At 35.0% G+C, this 17,335-nt stretch overlaps 2 protein-coding genes and 1 long non-coding RNA gene across 3 annotated transcripts in view; all 3 read right to left on the reverse strand.

The window, feature by feature from the left end:
* LOC107575151 (neuroglobin-like) overlaps window positions 1-913 on the reverse strand; it is a 17,924-nt gene extending 17,011 nt beyond the window's left edge. Inside the window, exon 1 of the mRNA XM_016261561.1 lies at window positions 713-913. Coding sequence (XP_016117047.1) covers window positions 713-882 — 170 coding nt within the window. The 5' untranslated portion in view covers window positions 883-913. The remainder of the gene's footprint in view (window positions 1-712) is intronic.
* A 968-nt stretch (window positions 914-1,881) lies between these two features.
* LOC107575148 (pleckstrin homology domain-containing family G member 3-like) lies at window positions 1,882-13,446 on the reverse strand. Its single transcript, XM_016261560.1, has 11 exons — window positions 13,242-13,446; window positions 12,440-12,532; window positions 12,283-12,369; window positions 11,170-11,203; window positions 10,947-11,039; window positions 10,812-10,844; window positions 8,654-8,664; window positions 7,857-8,183; window positions 6,704-6,808; window positions 5,101-6,382; window positions 1,882-3,790 (listed from the first exon to the last, which is right to left on the reverse strand). The coding sequence occupies exons 1-11, from the start codon at window positions 13,428-13,430 to the stop codon at window positions 3,075-3,077; spliced, it is 2,970 nt and encodes a 989-aa protein (XP_016117046.1). The 5' UTR covers window positions 13,431-13,446; the 3' UTR covers window positions 1,882-3,074.
* A 1,917-nt stretch (window positions 13,447-15,363) lies between these two features.
* The window catches only part of LOC107575150 (uncharacterized), a 3,503-nt gene continuing 1,531 nt past the window's right edge, over window positions 15,364-17,335 (reverse strand). The window contains exons 2-4 of the long non-coding RNA XR_001607813.1: window positions 17,047-17,116; window positions 16,489-16,535; window positions 15,364-15,410 (exon numbers count right to left, since the gene is read on the reverse strand). This is a non-coding gene — a long non-coding RNA (uncharacterized lncRNA). The remainder of the gene's footprint in view (window positions 15,411-16,488; window positions 16,536-17,046; window positions 17,117-17,335) is intronic.

Consider the following 17,335-nt stretch of genomic DNA (forward strand, 5'->3'; position numbering starts at 1 on the left):
ACACACACACACACACACAGAGACACACACACACACACACACAGAGACACACACACACACACACACACACACACAGAGAGACACACACACACACACAAACTACAAAAAAAGAAATAAAATAAGTTAAAGTTTATATATATATATATATATACTTATTTTATTTCAGCATTTTATTTCTTTTTTTGTAGTTGAACTTGAAGTACCAAAATAACTAAAAGTGAAATAAAATTAATAAAAACTAGATATTTGACAAATTAAAAATTAAAATAAAAAAATAAAAATTCATTTCAAGCATAATACAACAATAATAGTTTACAAATGATAGCCTACTACAATACACAATGTATGTATGCATATATATATAACTATATATAATAGCTTTACACTGTCAAGAGACTATACAATATTACTTAAAAATAAATATATAGCTAAGCCTAGTAAAAAGCGTGAGAAGCCCGGTCTGTACTACTCCAGACGAGACATTGTTAAATATTAGTCAATGAGCTGATCTGATGCAAAACATCAACAGGTATCAAATATCACTACCACTTATACACATTCAACGTGCAACACAATGATTTGTTCTCACTTTAATACATAAGCTGAAACATGCATTTTCTGGAAAGCTGTTTTAAATGATTGTATTTCGATGGGCGCTCTACAAATAAACCGGAGTTGAGTAAAATGCAATAATTCACAAGAAAATTCTCACCGGACAAACATGATTATTCCCACTTTGGCGATGTCCTCCTGGATGACTTTCCAGGACTCTCTGATGAGCTGGATGTGATCCGGAGTGAGTCTGGCTGGAGCTTCGTCCTCAGTGTGTCTGCTCTCTGCTGTTCTCGGAGTCACTCCGGATCCAGAGATCGCGCAGCCCATCCTGACGCCAGCACGACTCCCTCAGCTCTCAGATAAACTCTGCTGGTGAGCTGTCTGTCTGTCAGCTGGTCGGGTTAGTCGCTCTGCTTCTCCATGACTGTCCAGAGGCAGAGCTTCAGCGAGAGACTGAGAACCTGAGACCTGCTCCGCGGGAGGGGAGGAGTTCTTCATCATCATCATCAATCAACAACATGTAAACGATCCTTTGTAGACTCTTTTTAGTCTTTAACTAGGTCTACAGTATTAATGAAAAATCATATAGATATTTTCAACTAATTGCTTAATGTCAAATAACTAACACTTTCTATGATGGTTGTGCAAAAATGTATTCCTATAAAAATTTAATAATAGATGCATAATAATGAATTATACAATTTCACGATTATTTATGACAATATGCAAAGGTATAATGAATGCATATTGTAGTTTCTATCAAATCTATTCTAGGACTGTATCTCTTAGGATCATGTGACAGTAATGATGCTGAAAATTCAGCTTTGATCACAGAAATAAATTACATTTTAAGGTATATTCATATAGAAGACAGTTATTTGAAATTGCAATAATATTTCACAATTTTAATCAAATTAATGCAGCCTTGGTGAGCAGAAGAGACTTCAAAAACAAAAAAAGGTAATTATTCCAAAATGTGTTGATCCAGGAGGATTGTCAATGTAATAAATGCCTGGAAGTATATAAAAGCATCTGCTAAATCATTACCTGCTTTAAAAAAAGGTATATGCCTCCATATATCCATTCAAAAAGTGATCTGCAATTCAGGACGATATTAAGGTTGCTTTTCAGCTCCTTCCATGCAAGTCATTAATCATATCCACATCCTGAAGACTGATTAAAAAGTGCAGAAACGAATTAAACTGTAATACGCCCCCAAGTCATGCGCAATCATTTTGATAAAGGTTTCTGAAAAGAAAAAGAGAAACAAAAACCAAACACAGAAGCACTGCAAGCCAAAGGAAATCATGTTTAAAGTATGGAAAGTTTCTTTTAATGTAGTATATCAAAAGAATAGGATATGAACTGGACATTTTTACACCAAATCAAATAAATAAAAAAAGGTTAAATATACAAGATAACAGTGACATCATGCCCGGAGATAAACCCCACCAATGAGCAGAAAAATACAACCAAAAATAAGATGGCTTATAATATATCCCATTAAACGTGACCCAAAACACATTTTGTGACTGTGCATTATATGTTGCTCAAATGACGTATCCGTTAACTTGAATTACCTCATAATGCTCAAAAAGCAAATTCTCAGATGAGTTGGAATCACATCTGACCTTTAAACAACTAAAAATCAGCAACAGTAAGACAGCACAATACGTTGTCAAAAAAGAGCAGCATTTTAATTTGACACCAAACATTCGGTCAAACTGAGCACTATTTGACTATTTTTAACTGTATACACCCAACCGAAAACATTCCAGATTGAAAATGACATCAAGTCTTTGTCACCGTTTATCATTCATCAGCCTAATCGGATTATGATTTCCAGTTTTCTCCTCATTAGTGGGGAATGACATCTTTATGAGATTACCCTCTTTCCTCTGGTCAGAGCTTGAACACAAACAGTGAATAACTAACATTGCGTTTAATCAAAATAACTAACATTGCATTTAATATTGCAGTGCTTTTCCGGAAACATGTGAAAATGTGTGTACTAATAAATTTCTAACAAAAATAGGCGCATTGGTAACTTAGTATGCACTGACCTGTTATATATTCTTCCTTATTGCTTTTTTTTTTTTCAAAATGTCTGGAAGAACAAATACGTATTTAACCACTTTTCCAAACATTACAAAAAAATAAAAAATAATAATAATTACAGTACCACAGTCAGCTCCTTTAACAAATGTTTACATCTCAATGAAATATACACAGGAAAACGCTAATATACATATATTTACAAATGCAAATTTCATAAATATATTCTCTGAGGTCCATAGGCATCCCTTTTCCAGTTGGTTTGGACGACATCTGCTGATAATTCATAACTGGAATTGAAGAGTCATGCTTTCTTTCCAAAAACACAGAACACCAAACCTGTGTAAGACTTACTAAGCCTCTCAAACAGTGGCCAAATGACATATTTTGGAGAGAGGAATGCTAGCTGTAAGATATTTTAAGGTTCTGAGTGTTAAGAGTAAAAAAAGTTTGCGTTATAAGTCTCACGTATAAGAATTCAGGTTCTGAAATTTATCCCGCAGGTTTTTAACCAAACTATGTTGACTGTTCTCTGCTTTTTCCATCCATTCACTAAAGTTGTGCTCTTTACTGTTTGCCATTGCAAATTCAGATTGTGAAACCATTGCTAAATCATCCTCTTCATGTTTGGCCTTGCAGATCCTCTCTACTACAATGAGGTTGTTCTCATCTTGACCAGCGTCGCAACCTCTCTCCAGTTGCTCATGTGCATTAGTGGATCCCAAGCCGAAATCAAATGCATTAACTCTACACAGCGAAGGCAAACCTTCACCTTCAATGGTCTTGCTGGAACATGTAGAATCTATGGATGTAGTTCTCTGCACTGTGATATTGCAGAAAGGGGATGAACAAGACCATGAACACGATGCTCCGGATCTCTCCGATTCAGTCTCCAAAGCTCTTTCTGAAAATGAAGTACTGCGACCCACTGGGAACGGACGAGGGGAAGTGGATGCATCATCTTGCCTTTGGCTGTTATATTTGGAACGCAACTCTTTGACATCCGGCCAGTGGAAGGTCTCAGTTTGTACAGGACTTTGTGGTCTCTGAGCGTATAATCTGCAATTGAGGAACTGAGGACTTCCAGGAGAACAGAGGCTGGAAGGCGGACTAGTAGTCGTAGAGTCCGGGATAAGGTCCTGCTCATTCAAGTTCAGCAACAGTGGCTTGTCAGGAATGCCTGTGCACAAAAGAGCTGTGGTTAAAAGTCTGCTTTTGACAAATAAAAGTACTTTTACAATAGAATTTACCAGAGAACACTGCAAATCCACTGATTTCTAAAGGGGATGGTGGGATGCAAGGATGTAGAGCAAGGGTGTCCAATCCTGGTCCTGGAGGGTCAGTAGAGTTTCGCTCCAACTAGCTTAAACACACTTACCTGGAACTTTCTAGTGACTATGAAGACCTTGATTCCGGTTCAGGTGTGGGTGGCAGTTGTGTCCTAATGATTAGTGAGTCTGACTTGTAAACCGAAGGTTGCAGGTTTGATTCTCAATACAGGCTCGATTTCGAGGTTCGATTCTCAAGACCGGCAGGAAATGTAGGTTGGGGGAGTGAATCAACAGCTCTCTCTTCCCCCTTAAATACCCATGACTGAGGTGCCCTTGAACAAGGCACCAAACCCCCAATTGCTCCCTGGGCGCCAAAGCAAAAATAGCCGCCCACTGCTTCGGGTGTGTGTTCACTAATCACTGCTCCTAATAACTTGGATGATTTAAATGCAAAGAACAAATTCCGAGTATGGGTTACCCTTGGGTTACTTCCCGGCACTTAATTTATTCATTCTTTCATTTAAGTAGGGTTGGAGCTAAACTCTGTAGGATAGTGTCCCTCCAGGAACATGTTTGGACACCATCAGGGGTAGAGGAATTACCCAAGGGTTTGACTAAATGATGATCATACAACCACAACTTTAACTGCAACACACTCTGATATAGGAATCCATTAACCAATGAGAACATCACACAGGCAAATGTACTTGTGCATTGGGAATTCATTGTATTCCCACTTGATTTCAGTCTCCCACCTCTATCCACAACCTAAAAATTGCTCTGATGGAGCATTTGATGGATATGAATGTACAAGATCCATTTCTAGTGTCACGCCTTTAAGCAAATAAGTGGGATACCAATGGTCTAGATTGGTAACCAAAAAGCCAGTGGTTCCCAATCCTGGTCCTGAAGGACTCCCAACACTGCACATTTTAGACGTCTCCCTAATCAAACACACCTGATTCAACTCATCAGCTAATAAGACTCCAAGACCTCAAATGTATGTCTCAGATAAAAGAGACATGAAAAACGTGCAGTGTTGGGGGTTCTCCAGGATCAGGGTTGGGAACTACTGAGCTACGCCATCAGACAAGACACTGCAAGTTGGGAGATTGTCCCTCAACTAAAAGTGAACAGTCAGTTTGGATAAGAAAGTGTCAAAATGACAGAAGGAACACCACTTAAACTTAGCAAGTGTCTACTCAGACACTACACCCACCTTTCTCTTTTCCTGGAGGTCTCTCCTCCATGACCGAAGACAGGTTCTTGGGCAAAAAATGGTTCTCCAAGATCTTGGGCCTCTGCCTTACTACCGGTCTGTTGTTTTTGATACGCTGACTGTAGTGCCTGGCCAACTGGAACACCTTATTTTTCATTTTCTCCATATCTTGAAGGATTAGTTCATCCTCACTGGCAGACCTTAAGGAGATGATCTTTGGTAGAGGAGGGTGGTTGACCTTGTGCTGCTCTTGTAACTTGTGTTCCTCTTTTGGATGCCTCTGGAACTCTTGCATCTTGTCCTTTTCTAAGACGATGTTAATTGGGGGTGAGGTAGAGCTTTCATCGGATTCTTCCAATATTACCAGAGGTTCCCCAAGTCCACTATCCAAGCTCACCTTACTGGTTTCTGCTTTCTTTTCTTCACCAGGTGTAGTCATTTGGGAATTCTCTGAGTCCTGATGTTGTTCAGAAGACCCAGTTATCTCCATTTCCATGACTTGCCACACTTTAACCATGTCAGATGCAGGCTGGAATTCCTCATTCCCACTTTGATCTCTAAGCTTGGACTCTTTGCCATTTGCAGGGACCAGAAAATCAGAGCTATCCTTTGCTTTCTTGTCAACCCCCAAGCCTGATATATTAAAGACAGACCATAATGTTGGCCTTGTGATGGAAGACGCCCTCTTATGCAATGCCAAATCCTGGTCTGCAAGGTAATCGAGTTGTTGGCTCAGATTACGGACTAGGCCTGCAGGGATGTATGAAAGGCTCTCTCTGCGTTTGACGGCAAAGCTGGCATCCTGGTGCTCAGCATGTTCGTAGTACCGTCGAATCTTATGTATGAGCAATCGGTCCTTTTTGGAAAGAGTATCCGGTTTCATTTGAGATCTTTGGTCTGGTATAAACAGGCTGTCGGGAACAGTCTCTGTTAATGGTTCTGGAGTGGACCGTCTAAACTCTAGGTTTTTGTCTTTCTCGTGGGGCTCAGCACCACTGCTGAGCAAACTGCTTCTTCTACTTTCCGACAGAGAAGACGGGCAGCCCAAGTCAAAAGACGCTTCGACTCCTAGACTACTTCTTTGAGAGAGGCTGCTGGCACATCGCTCTGAGATATCACTTGCCTTGTCCAGTATGGATGAAGACAAGAGGCCACCAGGTGCTTCAACGTCCACATCTACCTCCATGTTCTGCACATCTTCTGAGAGGTTCTTCTGAGATGAGAAATCCACACTGTCCTCAACATTATCTCCGATTTCTCGACTGTGTTCCCCAGTTGAGTTCTAGAAATTGGACAGAATGAAGTGAGTTATTGCTACAGGATGCTATGAAGAGGATAAGAAAAGAGGATGTGAAGATAACTTAATTCAATCTCCAATATCTCTTATTAGAAGAGATTAGAAAGGAAAGATATTTCAATATGAATGTACAATAGTGGCTGTACACAATGTCTACCCATAGACATTCAAATGCTAATTTTAATGCAAACATTAGTCACTGACAATGAAAGCAGCGTATAGTTTGAATATTATCAGCACTTTCTGTCTACTGTAGGTTTACTAGACAGAAAGATCTATTTTGAGGCTCTCAATATATGACGTTACCTGTTCAAACAGAGTCAAACTTTTACTCGTATCATCAGGCTTTTCTTTAGTGGGTGTTTGGCTGCTTTTGTTCATTGGCCAAGTTTCCCAACAACCTTCTCTGTCCTAAGGACACAGCACAGAAAATTACAGGAATTTAACAGATGTAAATGTTCTACTGAATGACAGTGTTCACAGTCGCCATCTGTCAAATATCACTGTAGTGATATTTCAACCTTTCATAAACATCTGCAATTCATTTGAAAGCATCCATGCATTTCAATGCTTTTCCACAGACAACTGACCTTCTGAAATTGCTTTTGTGTGCCATCAAACAAAACACAATGAAACAGGAACCTTTGTTTAATTTAATTACGGAAGACAAGCCATTTGACCTCCACCCCTAAAATTTGACAGTTTGAAGTCGAACTTCAATCAAAAAAAATCTCACTGTGGCTCCAAGTGCAAAAACACTTTGAGACACCCGACGTTATTATGCATTGGATCTTAGTAATCTTAGTTACCACAACATGCTGTAAATTCCCCATCATATGTGCATTACAATCTTTGCACATTGACGCATCTGGCATGAAATATAACACTGATTCTTGAGACATGGGACAAACAACATCAGCCATTAGGTTAGAAAATAACATTTCCACGTTGAACCCATAAAACCCTGTGGTTCACCTGATGTGAGTTTATGGTGAGTTTTTTAAAAATATAATTTTAGGTACCTGTGATTACATATTCTTTGAAGTTTAATGGAAGATTTGACCATATAATAATAATGATCTGACACATTCATTTCTGTATCAGACAGAATTGACAAATTGAGTGATGCAGAAACATGCATTTAGGTAGAAAAATGCCATCAGACCTACAGCCTGTTTTGTCCGAACTCCCAGAGAATCAGTGATAAATGTTTTGAAAATCAGATATTGAAGATGGCATTCAATTTGTAGGTCAAGTGTCCATTGAGAAATGTGTTTATGTGTGATTAGTGGCCATGCATGCAGTTATGTCCATGCAATGATTCATGCAATCATCAGATCTGTGGGTGCAAAAGCAGAAATCGGTCTCAGCATGCAGCAGATGGGATGTGATTGACAGATTGCACTGAGGCGGCCACCAGGTTATGGACGTGAAACAGAAAGCGATAGGTGACCCTCACCGTGGTGATCTGATCGAAAAGCAAAGCCTTAGCCCTATGATGCCAGCAGGAGATGGCGGCCAACACTGAACTGGTAAAGTCTGCTACCTGCTCGACTCCCATCAGATCTTCCTCTTCTCCATTATCTCCTCCTATTCTGTCCTCTGCGCTCTTTGCTTTCTCTTCAAGCCTACTGTCATCCAGCGAGCCTGTGCTGGATTCATGATCTTGTCCGTTCTGAATCATTCCAGGTACCGCAGTCTTGAGTTCTGGGTTTGAGCTCACGGTTGTGGGCAGGATGGAAAGATGGTCTTTATCCACTAATAGAGTACCTTCGCTGTCTGCATGCTGGACGCCATAGAAAAGTCATGGGATGTCAATGGGCGTTTATGAAAAAGCTAATTTATATAACAAAACTGGCAAAACTTTTCTAGCATTTAAAATTTGATTAATTCTATAGGTTTTCAAGAGTTGTGTTGGTTCTATGCAATATATTTGTTTATAATTGTTGCTGAATTGCTGTTTTGCATTGTTTGTCTAGAGCCTTTGTCTAAAGACAGTTTTCTACTACATGAGGATAGACAATAAAGATTTTGCATGCATTTAGTTTGGAATAGCATTTATGAAATATATGCACAACATTTTTTCTTATGAATGTGATTCAGTGTACTGTAAATGCATTTGACTAATTGCTTTTGTTCCTCTTTTTGGATAAAAGCGTCTGCTAAATGCATAAATGTTAATGTAAGTTTAAGCCGTTTCTTTTACTTTACTTAATGTGAAAAGCTTGCAATGGAGAGTGAATGTGGAAATCTTACCTTAAGCGTGCCTGTTGCGACGTCCATGGATGATTAAGATGATGCAAAGACAAAGATAAATTAAATGTTATTAATATAACAATTTAGCAACAGGTTATCTTCAGATGCATTTCAAATGTGATTTTTAAGTCCTGGTGTTTGGTATTTGACGATGCAGAGTTCAAAATGATCTGAAGGCAGATTAGTCTAATAAATATATCAGCCTTAATGCACTTATCAAAGTAACAAAAGCAGTCAAATGTCAAAATTTTCGGCTTTAATGACAAAGTAGTATTCGAAATATATTTAATTTGCAATGTGGCAAAAAAGAAAATCATGATTAGGCATAAAATAATTTTATTTTATTGACAATGACTTGATTAAATCATTGTAATCTGGCTCAGATAAACATAGGAATCATGTGTTTGTGGTGTTTTTCTGTTGATTAAAGAGTAATACAAGACTTCTTCACTGCAAAAGTGGTTGTCAAAAGCAAAAATGCAACAAAAAGCACCATATTTTGTGAATAAGTCCGACATGCTACAACAAAACTGCACTTTTTTTAAAATCAGCACCCCAAAATTAGAACGAAACTTGGATTTCATGTTGCGGACATGATGCATTTTTATATTCTGGTTGCACATAACACGGTATTATAAATGTGTGTGCTCTGCCAGGTCTATGCAAAGATAATTAAATCAACTGGCAATGAAATGCATGCTATAAGGATGCATGGAGCTACTTGAGAGAGCTTGGACACTCCCTGCTGATTTCCAAGACAGGAACAGGAAAAGCTGTGGTTGGAAACTTAATTTGAAAGGTGATAAAACGGCAAGACAGAGTGTGTGAGAGAGAAAGAGAGAATAGATGGAACGGCTTGGCTTTTCCATTTTCTGCCAATCAGAATGCATAATGCACTTGTGCTGACAGCGAGCCAAAAACAGGTTTGTGGACTGAAAGGAACTGGCGCATGACAAAGCCTGCGGCCGATGGGCTCCATAATTAGCATCATTATGTGTGCGGGCGGAGGATCGGGGCTGCGGCCTTTGATCTGACACAGGAGGGACGAGTCGAGTCGATGTGGCTTTGATGCTAAAGCGGGCTGAGGGAGCGCAGAACATACGGGACACGTGTCTCCCACATGAGCAGAAACAAACACCACGAACCTGCCTTGAGCCCAAGATGACAGCGATTTGATCAGGGGCATCTCTGATCTTTTGTTTAACAGTGCTTCTTTAATCAGTCAGTCAATCAAGACTACATAAAGAGAATAAAGACAAAATCCTATAAATTTTTTGCAATTATTTTGTTCTGCATTTATTTTATGAAATGCATATACTGTACATATATTGCAAAATGCATATATATATATAAATATGCATTTTACAATATACGTATATGCATAAAAAAATTAAAAATAAATAAATGAATATATATATATATATATATATATATAAAATTTATATAATTATTGCATCATTATTATCATTATATTTTATTATTTATTGTTGCTGTTTTCATTTGTTGAAGTTCATAAAATATTATTTAAATGACTATTATTTAAAAAATGCACATATTTGCTAATACAGCAAGAATATATATATATGTAGAAAACTACACATAATTTATGTATAAAATTGTTATAATAATCATCAGTACAGTAATTATAATATTATTTATTTTATATTGATTGTTGTGTTTTAATGTGTTAAAGTTAATACAAATATTATAAAAAATTATTTTAAAAAATTAAAATTGATTAAATTATTTTGCTAAATTAATATATTTGCTAATACAGCAGGTCAGAAACTTCATTATCATGATAAAACTGAAATGCATTTTTGTTTTGTGCATCCATTTTGCTTTAACGACAGCAGCATGAACATGAACGAATCCTGATGAACATCTCCAGCATGATTTGAGCATCTTAAAATTCAATGAAAGCAAGAAAATCTGACTGTCTGAATACAGAATCACAAGATCAGTGACACTCATGTACTAGCTGTTGAGAAATAGCGCATTATATGATACATTTCAGCTTAATTTTGTCAGAATTTTGTGTTTTAAATGTTTCGAAAACATTATAACTTTCTGCATGTTTCTAAGTTTAAATGTGATCCGGTCTCAGACTTCTGTGTCCCACTGAATACACTAGAAAGCAACAAGATAAAGACGTTACCTTTAGTGCTTCGTACAGTTCGTTTAGCCGGTTCTGTCAAAGAAAACGGAGGACAAGATCAGAACATAAACAATTCTACAATGGAAATTTAGTTTGAGCTTTCATTTCCACGAGTGAAGAGACCACTTCACACACCAGAGCGTCTCCGTTCCTTTAACACACCGGAGAAATCTTCATTTTGACACGCTTTCTTCAGTCTGTCCGGACTGTAGCGGTACTTCACTGGACCTGGACAGAGAAGAAACAATAGAACAGCAGGTTCTGAAACAGAGTTCTAGTGTTTCAAAAGTCATTTTGCTACAAAAACAAGTCATTCACTGAAGCACCTTGTTTGAAAATCAATCTAAACACAACTTACATGTCGAGTCCATGTCCAGGATTGCGTCTTTGGCCTGAAAGCAATTAACAGGGCAAATATTTATTACCAAATTGCTGATTGAGAGAAACATTCATGTTTTAAAGTATATATACATGAAAATAATACATTAAATTAATAAAAATGAATAAAATGAATAAATAAAAAAATTAAAATAAATAAAATTAAAATGTTAACAAAACACTAAAAATGAATAAAATAATGAAAATGGGGAAAAAAACAAACAAAAAAAAACTTACTAAAAATAAAAAAACATGAAATTTTTAAGTAAAAATTAATTGTTTTATTTCATGTTTATTTTACAATCAAAATAAAACACTAAAAATGAAAACAATAGAAATGTAAAATGGAAATAAATAATTAAATAAAAACAAATCAAAATAAAATCATTATTAAAAAATAATTAAATAAAATATGTAAAATGGAAAAACATTTTTTAAATAAAAACAATATAAATTAAATGCTTACTAAAAATTAATACAATTTCTATATTTTAAAAATACGTTCATTTCACAATCAAAATAAAACACTAAAAATGAAAACAATAGAAATATAAAATGAAAATAAACAATTTTTAAATAAAAACAACCAAAATAAAAATGATAAAACAATGATAACAATGACAAAAATTAATAAAATAAGTCAAATGAAAATAAATAAATTTAACAAAAAAAAACTAAATTAAACAGTTACTCAAATGAATAAAATAGTAAAAAAAAAATTATTTTAAAGCTATTTCCATTTTACAATCAAAATAAATAACTAGAATGAAATACAAATGTAAAATGAAAATAAATAATAAAAAAACAATCACAATGAAACAAATGACAAACGAAAATAAATAACATTTAAATAAAAACAAAACACTTAATAAAAAAGTATTTTAATTGTTTCATTGCATGCCATTTGAGTATTAACAACCATCACAGAACAGTGAATGTGTCATTAAATCACTGAAATATTACGTTATTTAAATAAGTTAAAAGGGGTTTGGCGGATGAAAACGTTTAGGAATCCCTGGTCTAAATAACAGATCATGTTTATTACAGTATCACTGATTCAGACACACATTGGTGGACCGGTTACTGTACGTACTTTCTGCGGGATAACGGCGTGATGGTTCTCCAGAATGAGTCTCTTTATGTGATGAGCCCACAGTTTCTTCTCTTCCACCGTTCTGGCCTGAGAAACACAATGACCTATGATTGAACAGCTTGAACTGGGCATTTGTGGGCCGTGATCTCAAACTCACCTGAACCGTGTGCGGCTGCTTGGGGTGCTTGTAATGCGTCACGCTGAAGCGCAGCGAATCTTTGGCACTTTCTATCAGCATCAGTGTGGAACACTGAACACAAGAAAACCGCACAAACAACATGCTTTTCTGAATTCACATCTTCTGTTGTTTAACTTACTAGATGGTAGAATGGCTCTGTATAAAGCTCAATCAGATATTATTTTTACAAAAAAAACAAACAATTAAGGACCAATAATAGTGGGAAAAGCTTTTGTCCAGATGAGGATATATCTGACAATATAAGGAGATAATGGTCTAAATCAGGCTCTCAAAGTGGGGTTTGTTAAGGAAATGCAGGGGGTTCATGAATTGATGAAAAGCTAATAATTAATTCATCATAAATTAAAATAATATATAATGTAATATAAATGTAAAATGAAATAAAATATTACTTTTAAAATAAAAAAAGTGTAATACTTTTTATTGAATACCTTTATTGATCAAACATGAATAAACAATAAAAGAAAATGTAAAAAAGTAAATGAATAAATCATTTAAAAATTAGTTTTTACTAAAAATGAATAAAATAATAAAAATGTAAAATAGAAACAAATAAATACATTTAAAATAAACCCAACAACAAATAAAAAAAACACACTTAATACAATAATTAAATATTTAGCATTAACCAGCCGTGAACGTGTTGTTGCATCATTGAAACGTTAACTTTAAATCTCAGGGGTGTTCTGGCTCATAAAAAGGTTTAGGAGTCCCTGGTCTAAATAACAGATGCGGTCTCAGAATGAATAACATCACATACCGAGATGTGAGTCTTGTAGACGTAATGTTCCCCTCGTTTCTTGGTGATGAGCAGCATCTTATCGAACAGGAAGAGGGTTCTCTCGTTTTTAGCGCGGTGGACGTGAAACGTTCCTTCCAGAACCAGCTCGCCGTATGTGGTCAGATCCGGACCCTTCCAGTTTATGAGCAGAGACTGGATCTCCTGCATGCACAATAGAACAGAATAAAATTAATTAGGGTAGGACAGAACAGAATAGAATAGAACAAAATAAAACAGGATAGAATGGCATAGGATAGGATTGGTTAGAAAAGAATAGCATAAAAAAAATCAGAATGGAACTGGTAAGAACAGAATAGAATAGCATAAAACAGAATAGAAGAGGATAGAATAGATTAGCATATGTATGTTAGAACAGAATAGCATAGAACAGAACAGGATAGAACAGAATTGTATAGAATAGAACAAAACAGAATTGAACAGGATAGAATGGCACAGGATAGGATTGGATAGAATAGCATAAAATAAATCAGAATGGAACAGGTAAGAATAGAATAGAATATCATAACACAGAATAGAAGAGGATAGAATAGATTAGCATAGGTATGTCAGAATAGAATAGAATAGAACAGGATAGTCTATGATAGAATAGAATAAAATAGAATAGTGTAGAATGGGATAGGATAGAATAAAACAGGATAGAATAGAATGGGATAGAATAGAGCAGGATAGAACAGAACAGGACAGAGTAAAATAGGATAGAATAGAATAGAATAGAAAATAATAAAACAGGACAGGATAGAATAGCATAGCACAGATATGTTAGAATATAATAGAACAGAACAGGATAGAATAGAATAAAATAGCATAGAATAGAACAGAATAGAATAAAATAGAATAGAATAAAACCGAACAGAACGGGATAGAATAGAAATAGGATAGAAAAGCATAGGATAGGATAGAATAAAAATAGGTTAGGATAGAATAAATATAGGATAGGACAGAATAGAATAGAATAGAATAGAAGAGGTTGGTGTCAGTCGTTGGCTGATCGTGTGCAGTAATTGAATCATGAATCAGTGATCGTTAAGCATGCGTACAGCATGTGCTGCCCCAGATCCATTAATGAACAGATCCTTCAGCTCATGAGTCAGGACTTCAGATTAGAATTAATCAAAGAGTATGATAATGTTTTTTATTTGCATGACGCTCATTAACATCAGAAACTGGATACAGTCATATTCCATCCATTAATGTGTTATGAGTGCATGATAAACAACATCAGTCATTAACATACCACTGTGAGAGGAGAAGAAATAAAACATTTGTTCATTTCATAGTGTTATTTTAGTATCACTGAGATACTATTATAGTTTTTAATAATATTTGAGTTAGTTGATATTTTTCAGATTTCATTTTAATTTTAGTCAAAGTTTTAGTTGTGTGTTTTTATGCCTACATAGTTTTTATTAATTTTTGTTCTAGTTTTACTTTGAGTTATTTTAGTAAATCACGTTTAACTAAATGAAAATGAGAAATGTTGCCTTGGCAACTACAAGAAAAAGTTTTTTGCGATATTATTACAATAATTGAGATATTACAATATTCGATTATTTTACTTTCTTTTATATAAAGCACTTTGAATTACCATTGTGTACGAAATGTGCTATATAAATAAGCTTGCCTTACAATAATTGAGATATTATTATAGTTTTTATTAACATTTTTAATTTGTTTTTAATTTGAATATTTTTTCATTTTCGTTTTAATTTTAGCCAAATTTGCTGCGTTTTAGCTATTTGTATTAAAGGGCTCATCCTACGCCCATTTTCCACAAGTTGATATGATTCTTTAGGGTCTTAATGAAAAGTCTGTAACATAGTTTGGTTAAAATTTCTCAATGGTAGTGTAAAAAACCCCTTTTTTACCCTGTCAAAAACAGCTCTTTTCAGAGCAAGCCGTTTTGTAGCATTTCCCTTTAAATGTTAATGAGCTCTGCTGACCCCACCCCTCTCTTCCGAGCTGCTCTCTGAGAGACTGTAAACTTAAGCTGCATTCATCGTGAAACTTGCTAATTAGCACATTATTAGGAAAGGCGATTTGCAAAGATTCATTACAAAACATTATACTCACTTCTTCTGTTTGGCCAGAGTTTTATTCCTCAGACAGTCAGTCAACACTGCCACTGAACTACACACACACACACACACACACACACACACACACACACACACACACACACAGGTTAGTCTGTGAGGAGACTCAAATAAGAAATAATCACACCACTAATGCATTGGAATTTATGCATCAAAAATGATGTTGAAAGTTAGCCTCTAATGCAGTTTTTTTTGTATTTCTGAGATAATATCATAGTTTTATTTCTATTTTGAATCATTTTTTATTTTTGTACTTTTAGTTAGTTTTAGCAATTTTGTTGTTTAATTTTTTTTTTATCGATATAGTTTTTATTTCAGTTTTAGTTATTTAGTACATCAAGTTAAACTAAATAAAAATGAAAAAATGCTGTCTTGGCAACTAGCTGAAGTAAAATCAGTTGTTTTATTTCAGTTAAAGTTTATTTTGTTTCACTTTACGAAAAATATTTTTATGTTTTTAGTTTAGAAATTGTCAATTCAAAACAAGAATAGAATCATTTAAGAGGCACTTGATGCATCACCAATTTTATCAGTCATGTTGAATCTATAATAATACATCAAATAAAAAAAACAAACATACAAAAAAAACTAAAGCTTGTTTTATTTCAGCTAGTTTTAAAAGAAACATTTCTCATTTTCATTTAGTTTAACTTGATGTACTAAAATAACTAATAACTGAAATAAAAATGATCAAAAATATATAGACATTAAAAAATCAAAAACTAATAAAAAGACAAAAATAGTTACAATTTTAATTAATATGAAAATGAAGCAGAAAATGAACATAAAATACAAAAACAAAAACGAATAAAATCGATATTATAAAAACGGAGAGTTCCGGTCCTTGATTCTGATTGGCTGAGCCGCGTTACTCTACAAACATACACCTTTGTTTACGTTTGTGTGTTGCTCGGCCACTACTTTTGTTGCAACCACAATACTGTTGTTATTTATATAATCACACAACTGATTCGTGTGGCTTGGTGTGCATCATTCCTCTCAGCAGGCTTATCACTCAAACTGTCCGTCTGATGCGGTTTATGAAGGACGTTACTGACTCAGAGGAATAATCTGGTCCAAACACACTCCATTTAAATCAGAGCTTCACTTACTTTGGGTAGTTTGTACAGTACTGCGTGTAGATCTCAAAATACTCGCTCTGCAATGGAAAGGAGAGAAAATGATTCAGTATTATAAAGGAACATCCTGAACGGCATATTTGTGATCCTGGGCCACAAAACCAGTCATAAAGGTCATAAAGTCATATAAAATGTATACATCATGAATAAATAATCTTTCCATTGATGTATGCTTTGTTAGGAGAGGACAATATTTGGTCGAGATGCAACTATTTGAAAATCTGGAATCTGAGGGTGCAAAAAAATCTAAATATTGAGAAAATCATCTTTAAAGTTGTTCAAATGAAGTTCTTAGCAATGCATATTACTAATCAAACATTAAGTTTTGATATATTTACGGTAGGAGATTTACAAAATATCTTCATGGAACATGATCTTTACTTAATATCCTAATGATTTTTGGCATAAACCAAAAATCAATAAGTGTAACACATACAATGTATTTTTGGATATTGCTACAAATATCCCCCAGCGACTTAACACTGCTTTTGTGCTGCAGGGTCAGATTTAGTTTAAGTTAGTATTTAGTACCTTGTCCACAAAGCAGCGCGCGATGGCCACAGGATCACTGGCACACATGTCTAAAGACTGTAATAACTCACTGCAAAGAGAATAGAAAACATTAGCATTTGGTAATGGTGACCATAAGCAAACTTTAATAAAGAGGCAATAATCAAAAAATAATCAAAAAAGAACCGAGTTGACTTATAAATGAAGATTTCAAAATGCATTTAACCCTGTAATGCCTGACATACTGTATTAAATAATAGTCCGAAAAATCTTATATATATATATATATATATATATATATATATATATA

This window comes from Sinocyclocheilus grahami, unplaced genomic scaffold (genome assembly GCF_001515645.1).
Source record: "Sinocyclocheilus grahami isolate Dianchi unplaced genomic scaffold, SAMN03320097.WGS_v1.1 scaffold2484.1, whole genome shotgun sequence".
NCBI lineage: Eukaryota > Metazoa > Chordata > Actinopteri > Cypriniformes > Cyprinidae > Sinocyclocheilus > Sinocyclocheilus grahami.